The 7500-nt window shown below is 38.6% G+C and overlaps 1 protein-coding gene across 2 annotated transcripts in view; it reads right to left on the bottom strand.

Annotated features, from left to right (window-relative positions):
* LOC122248288 (zinc finger SWIM domain-containing protein 5) overlaps positions 1-7500 on the bottom strand; it is a 206151-nt gene that overhangs the window by 224 nt on the left and 198427 nt on the right. Inside the window, exons 9-15 of one of the 2 annotated variants that reach the window (XM_043008206.2) lie at positions 7324-7500; positions 6862-7173; positions 5770-6187; positions 5388-5542; positions 4848-5026; positions 4467-4733; positions 1-4338 (exon numbers count right to left, since the gene is read on the bottom strand). The exon at positions 1-4338 is cut by the window's left edge and continues 224 nt beyond it; the exon at positions 7324-7500 is cut by the window's right edge and continues 8 nt beyond it. In XM_043008206.2, the coding sequence (XP_042864140.1) occupies positions 3661-4338; positions 4467-4733; positions 4848-5026; positions 5388-5542; positions 5770-6187; positions 6862-7173; positions 7324-7500 (2186 nt within the window). In that variant the 3' untranslated portion in view covers positions 1-3660. The remainder of the gene's footprint in view (positions 4339-4466; positions 4734-4847; positions 5027-5387; positions 5543-5769; positions 6188-6861; positions 7174-7323) is intronic. The other variant, XM_043008215.2, reaches the window with a different exon arrangement.

Here is a 7500-nt window from a genome sequence, read left to right as displayed (position 1 = left end):
GTACACTTCAATTCTAGTTTGTTTTTGCTTTTTTTGCAAATCACACATAAAATAAGGAAATTATGTGTAACGTATGATTTGTATCAAAAACAGTTTAGCAGTGAACACTTAGCAAACATTCTTTTCAGTAAAGAAAATACTGCAACCAAACTTTCGCATCAAGTCTTCCTTCCTTCACTTGCACACACTTTCAACCACTCACAATGATTATCATGTCTAAATTACTTGAAAATACTTTTCCACACCATATTTTTTTCAGACAAATCATAAACCATTAGACTTTTGAAGGCATATAAATAACAACAACTGAAAAAATTAGGATAACAACAAATTTCTTTACCACTGCCTTTAAAAACAGACAATTGTAATACTAACGTGACAGGTAAAAGAAGACATACTTTTATTTTCCTCTGAATGAAGAAAACAAAAAATTAATAAATATATAAAAAAAAGAAAAAAATAATGGTAGTAAAATAAAACAATTTCAATACGAATTTCACAACTCTGACATACCATAACAGATGGTATCCACTGGGATTTCAAATGTGTGAGGATAATATGTATGCCCAGAGACAGAGATAGAGACGGAGATGAAGACAAAGAGGAAAATAACCTACCTAATGCTAAAAGTGACCTCCACAAGTCACCCTAATATTTACAAGTTTCTACATATATTACACAGTTCTCAAGCATTGACATGCATTTTACAGTATTCACATGCGAGTCACTTTTATCTTACAATTTCATTTTTAAGCAAATGATTCAAAGGGACACTGAAGTGCTTCAGACACAAGGATTTCGGGAGTGATATGCCTCTAGCTAAGATTGTCATGAGTCAGACTATGATCATGTAAATAATGATCACTCCAGCATTTTCCATCATCACTCCTATGTATGTATATATTTATATATATATACATATAACAACAATCACTCTTATGGTTCTTCCTTGTGCTACCTTGAGGTTATATGCAAATATGGATCTATGGCTTATGTATGATTTTCTGTCGGAACCTAGGGATTTAGGCAGAGGCGGCATGATGAAATAAATACGATATATATATATGAGGTTGAACCTATCTAAAATACTGAGTGGTTTTTACCCATTCATTTTTCTTATCTTTTGTCTTTGAGTTCACAAACATTTCTTGGGTAGGTGATAATCATCAAAATGCAAAACAGTGACATGACATAGTAACTTGAGCCTTTGGCTTTGATTATATATACTTTTTTTTTGTTATTTTCTTGACCAATGCAGCTCGTTTTTAAATACACAATATGTCACATAGTTCTTCCGCTTCATGTATTGCTTGCCCGTTCTTTATACAACTCGATCAACAGGGAGGCTTTCAGTCTTCAGTAAATAGCACTTATTTGCTCCATGGAAAAAATATCCATGACCCATATGCTAGTTGGAAGTACACATATATATACATATAACATCGAGTTTTGGGCTCATGAAGCTTTTGCAGAGTTGGGCATTAGATTTATGATATTGTTAATATTTACAGGGACACTGTTAGATCACACAGAAGACTTACAGCCTAGCAGTGTACATGTACAATACGTAGCCATTTTGGAAGTTTTGGGGAGGCATTGGTATCGACCAGCACATTGTAGTTTGTACATAAATAACTTAAATACCATTAGTAACACTAAGCAACAAAAAGAAATTCCTATGAAAGAAGGGAAACAAGCTTGAACACTAGTCACATTAAATATAACACTAATGAAACTATTAGCCTATCAAATGTCTCAAAAAACAGTTTAAATCCTTTGACTAAACAAATAAACATAGCCTACTTAAGTGATGGCCCCAAAACCATTTCTGTCTCAGACAAGATCCTATATCAGTAAAGCTCTGGACTTGTTATGAAGACGTAGAGAAGGAATGATAAAGACGCACTGTTACAGAAACAGCCGCGACCATCACTTGAAGATCAAACACACTAACTGAGACCTAAAAACAATCATGCCATAGGGCACTGTGGCGCCTTACACACTACACACATCTATGTACAACTTGGAAATCTACAGCCTAGAAAGAGACTTTTTTTGTCCTTGGACATGAGATCATACATAACACACTGGACCTTTTGAAGATATGGCAAGACAGCAAACAAAAACAACCATCTACATAGGCCACGGCTGTGTTTGCTACATAAGAATATGGAGGTAGATCACTAAAGTGCATTATCGTCGGAAAGTAACTTTGACGAGAGAGGCAGCACTACAGTAGCACACAGTATTTCCGACTACATGTCTCCATCAATAGCCACTCCTGCTATACATTGGTGAGTATAACTTGTGAAGAGATAAGTAATTATGACCCTCAGGCATAGGTGATCCACCACTGAAAGCTCACTGGCCATCATATATACAGAACAGGGAGCTTTTCTGCAGCCACACCTAAGAGCCAAAAACATTTAATCACATCACAATTTAAATTATTAGCATGCGGGGAAAGGTTTTTCTAGTATTTCCAACACATCAATAGTTGCTTCCTTTTTTTTCCTAAAACAAGCTTTTCACTAACACTTGCACTGAGGACAAGTGTACTTAGAATATTCTTGATATCCAATTCCAGTTGTTAAGACATAACATAATTTTAATATGGATATGCTTTTTGAAAATCAATTTAACTTGAATTTTTTGTTTGACCAGTTACCTCTTCCAGGGGTATCTGAACCAATTTCTGTATCCTCGGCCCGCATTCTATTGCAGGATAGAGACAGAGAGAAGCCTGACGATATAGGCTTTGATCACAATAAACAAATGCTTAGGCTCTTCTTATATTTTTCCTCTCTTGCTTATCAGTTATGACTGCCTACTCTGAAATTCTGAGTCGCACCAACAGATGTTGTGGATGAGTCCCGTGATGTGAGCCTGAGCATTTTAGAGAGTTTGTGAACTTTGCCTTAGTTTGTACTGGAGTCCCTGACGGCGCCAACTCCGCGTGATATGGGCATAAGAGGTGGGATTCCACTTAGCATAGTATCACACTGTCTACTGGGTTTATTTGCAGCTTTGGTATTGGTACAAAGTGCTCACCCATTTGTTTCTCACTAATCTTTGGTATAAATACACAGTACTTGCAGAAGCAAATTGAATAAATAATATACACAGTATTAAAAATAAAATGAGGATTATATTATTTTTAGCACACGTTATTGAAATTCCACATACCTTTTGAATAAGATCAATGACTTTTTCTGCCAGTTAATGAGCTTGTACATGCGACATTATGAGCTATTACACAGTAGTACAGAAACTTAGGAGTGGGTCTTTAGCTTATTTGCAATGTAACGTAAGTGAATCTGTAAACCACTTCATGATGGTTAACAATAAGAAAATATGGACTTGCGGCACACGAAACATGCCTAATTTAAAATCAAACTCACAAATATACATACTTCTAATACACAGGATCATACTCAGTTTATATCACCAATACACTGCAGGTAATAAGCCAATGCCCCGAGTAGTTAACGTTCTTGGCAGCACTCATCATCATCACTTTCTTAACGGCTACAGATTTGGCTTTAAGGTTTTTTAGGATGGATGTCATGATGACACTAATGACTTTTCTGATCAGTGGGAAGAACTTAATGCTTTACTGTAGCATTTTCTGCAGTGTCGCTGATACTGATTCACTAAACATCAGCCAAAGCGTTCTCGCACTAAACACATCAACTTTTTCTTTCCCTTATAGGCCACTTTCATATTTTCAATTAATTGTGCAAACTGAATATGTCCATCATGAGCAAGCATGAATGTTTCATGGGCTTTAGTCAAAAAGTCAATAAAGTCTTGATAATGTCTTGGGGAAATGTGAGTGAGGCGGGAATTTGTGGTGTTTATATAGGCCAAGATGGTAGCTTCTAATAGACCCCGGAGGGGTGCTTTATCAAATGCCAGAGGCTTAATTGGTCGTCGCTTAGAATCTGGACAGGCCATGCCTGGTGCAGAGAGGGAACATCGTCGCAACACGTCAGAGAGCACTGTGGCACACTGGACATTCTTAATAAGCACCGGTAGAAGCTGAGATAGTTCTGCACGTCCTAAGGAATGTGCTAACGCAACAGCCCAGTGTATATCATTGATAGCTGGATGAGTATCCTGGTTGTACGCCAAATGTACACTCTGCATGGCAAGCATGGCAAGTGTGTATGCCCGGTGTGGATACCCCCGGTGCTCCATATACCGGGCAATAGTGAAGAGTTGCGAGGAGGTCATAGTATGGGCTGCGGCATCAACAACAACTTGATAAGCTGTTTCAAATGATACTGGGTCACTCTCACATAAGGTCAAGGCATTAAGGGCACAATTTGGTGGATCCTGAAAGAAAGAAAACAAATCAGTATAAAATAATAATAATGTTAATAATAACAATTTTGAATTCATTGCCTCCCTACATTTGATATAACAAATACAATAAAGTAAAAACTGCATGATTCAAAATTTACCTTTGTGGCACATTGCAATGCTAAAGATCTTGCACAAGCAGCAAGCTCATCTTGTTTGCTCCGATCCAGCTGCAGGCGCATGACAGTAGTGTGGCTCATGATAGTTGACGCCACAGCACCTGTTGCTTCTGTTGGAGTGAAGAGAGTGAACCAGTTCTGCATGATGGAGATGAGAGCCGACACTCCCACTTCAGTTGCGCATGTGACAAGCCATCTGACCATCTCTCGCCGCCTCCAGTTGAGTGACGTTAAGGTCATTCGCATAACCTGTGAGAGAAATGTATAAGTTAGATTGTCTTTTTTGAAGTTTGAACTTTAACCTGAGGGTATTATTTTCAATATCATCAACCATAAATCAATAACCATGATGAACCAGCTCACCTGAAGCCCTAGTTCTAATGCAGCATTCAGAAGGAGCGAGTTCCTCTGACCTTCTCCGGGAAGACCAAGCCTGAAAGCATCTTGGGCAAGCTTGAATAAATGCGACGAACTATGGATGTTCCTTAAGGCAGCATCCAAAACAGATCGTAACCGCATCATATCATCTGGAAACAGAAACACTGGAATATTTAATCATAAATACAGATAAATAGCCAAGAAATGCACTGGGCAAAATTTGATAGAGCTATATAGACATATATATCACAATTCAATGAAGACTAATATACAATTATATAGTTATAACTTTGACTTTAAGAATAAAAACACTTCCTAATGGGGGGGGGGGGAGAGAGAGAGAGAGAGAGAGAGAGAGAGAGAGAGAGAGAGAGAGAGAGAGAGAGAGAGAGAGAGAGAGAGAGAGAGAGAGAGAGAGAGAGAGAGAGAGAGAGAGAGAGAGAGAGAGAGAGAGAGAGAGAGAGAATAAAAATCATCCAAAACATAAATCTCAACCTTCCCACACACTGAGGGGAATACACTTACTCTTGGCTGCATTTATCATGGTGCAAGCGAGAGCACATTGCTGCGTCTCAATGTGACCCAGGGTGAACCACCGTGGGTACCTGGACAGCACCAAGGAAGACACATTACCATTTACTGGGTCATCGACATCATCATGATCTTCTAAAATTGGTAATCTGCAAATAAAGAGATAAGTTAGTGTGTAAATATGGTTAAGGTTGATGTGGCTAAATGTAAGAGAAAACTGGATTTTTAAATGTCATCCTAATATACACATATTACAATGCATTTTGAATAATACAATCTTTTCAAAAAGCTACTGATTTCTGTGCTTAATTATTTAAAAGTTGGAAGCTCTGAGAAACTGGGTTAATTGTTTCTTAAATAAACTTTAGTTACATACCTAATTGCTCTTAAAGCCAGCTGATATGCCAGGTCTGGATCATGTGGCAGTAGAGATGAAAATAGGAACTTTGTAAAGGTATGCATCGGCACACTCTCAGGGTGAATACCCTCTCCGAGGCCGGAGAAAGGACCACCTTCCAAGAGCAGTCTGGCCTGACGACGCAGAACCGCCAACAAGGGAGAATCGAGATTGAGTTCTTGGAGCTTCAATATCATTTTCTCTTCCTGTTTACATGCCTTTTCTTGGGCATAGAGGCCAGGAGGCATAGCACGTTGTTGGCCCAGACCAATGAGTGCTGCCTCTAAAGCCAGGGTAAGGTAGGACTCCCAGGGATCGCTAGAGCCGGGGATGGGTACGTGACGATACCTAAGAGGAGCCAGGTTTGTTGCGTCTTCGTTTGCTACACCAAGCCAATCTGCAGGAAAAAATACTTTTGTTAATCACATTCTTTGACTTCTTTTCAATAATGTTCATCATGATCTTTTTCTCCAGTTTTCACATGTATTAGCATATATTTCAGATTGAGTAAAATATCGCTTAACTGAAAATTCTGGTGGAAAAGAAGACAAAATGCTCTGCCATATGATCATGAGAAAATGATAAGCAAAATCTGAGCTTGTTGCAGAGCTGATCACAGAATAGTACAGATGATTAAAGAGGAACACTTGATTTACTTTGATCATTAACTGTAGATGAATGGAGAATGGTCACAGAAAATTGGAAGTGAATAAAGATGCACACTTTGCAATTTCTTAATGTGAATGAATGGAGAAGAATTTGTTGTATAATATACCCCATTATACCCCATAAGTCGCTTTGCAAAATATTATTTGTTGATCCATAGGAGGTTAAAAGATTCTTACACAACTCTTAAAGTTTTGAAATACAAGTTACAAAAGAAAATATACATACATTTCTTTGATGTAAATTGCTTGATAAAAATTATCCTCCTAAATATTTTGAATTCAAACAAACACATTGTGAAATTAGCATTTTAGTTATCAAAGGCTAAAGACCAGCAGGAATAAACACTTGGCCCTGATCCCTTCCCATCAAAAGGCATTCACCAAAAATTGCACAGAAACTCACCACTATGGTACTGAAACCTAGGAAGATCTTCAGGCAAGAGTGATGCTTCAGCTAGAGTATCGAAAAGGCAGGTTATGGGGTCCAGAGGATGTCCCACCCAGCCCTCAAGAGCTCCGGGACCTAAAGATCTACACGCTCTGGACGCTGAACACCTTGGTAGCATCTCCTCCCTCTTGCTTCCCCACCAGAGATACGCTTCTCTTTGCGCTTGCTTCAGGGTTCGGACTACAGCCACTGCGAGTCTTAGAGCTTCTGAGGTGTAGCCGTGAGATCGCAGAGCATCCACCCGGGAACAAGCAACTGGGACTGATTCTGTTGAGTGGAAAAAGAGACATACTATATGATATCCATTATCTGTGATAACTAATGTCAGAAACCACACAATTGTGATCTCAAAGAAAAGGTATCTAAATTCATCAAACAAAACACAACAAATTTCAGTATCAATGCTAGCCAACTTACCGTGCCAAAGAGGTTGTCCATGTTCATTATAATATGAGGAGGAATGTTGGTTTGTCCTTAACACCGGAGTTTCACCAGCAAGAATAGTCGCAAGGTGATTATCTTCCCAGGACATATTGCAAGCATCTATTGCCCGATGAAATATAGTTCGAGGTGGAGCTGATATCCTGCGCCGTT

The sequence above is a fragment of the Penaeus japonicus genome, unplaced genomic scaffold (assembly GCF_977035675.1).
Source record: "Penaeus japonicus unplaced genomic scaffold, GWHDUDI00000001_assembly GWHDUDI00000014, whole genome shotgun sequence".
Lineage (NCBI taxonomy): Eukaryota > Metazoa > Arthropoda > Malacostraca > Decapoda > Penaeidae > Penaeus > Penaeus japonicus.
This window is presented reverse-complemented; position numbering and strand designations above follow the sequence as displayed.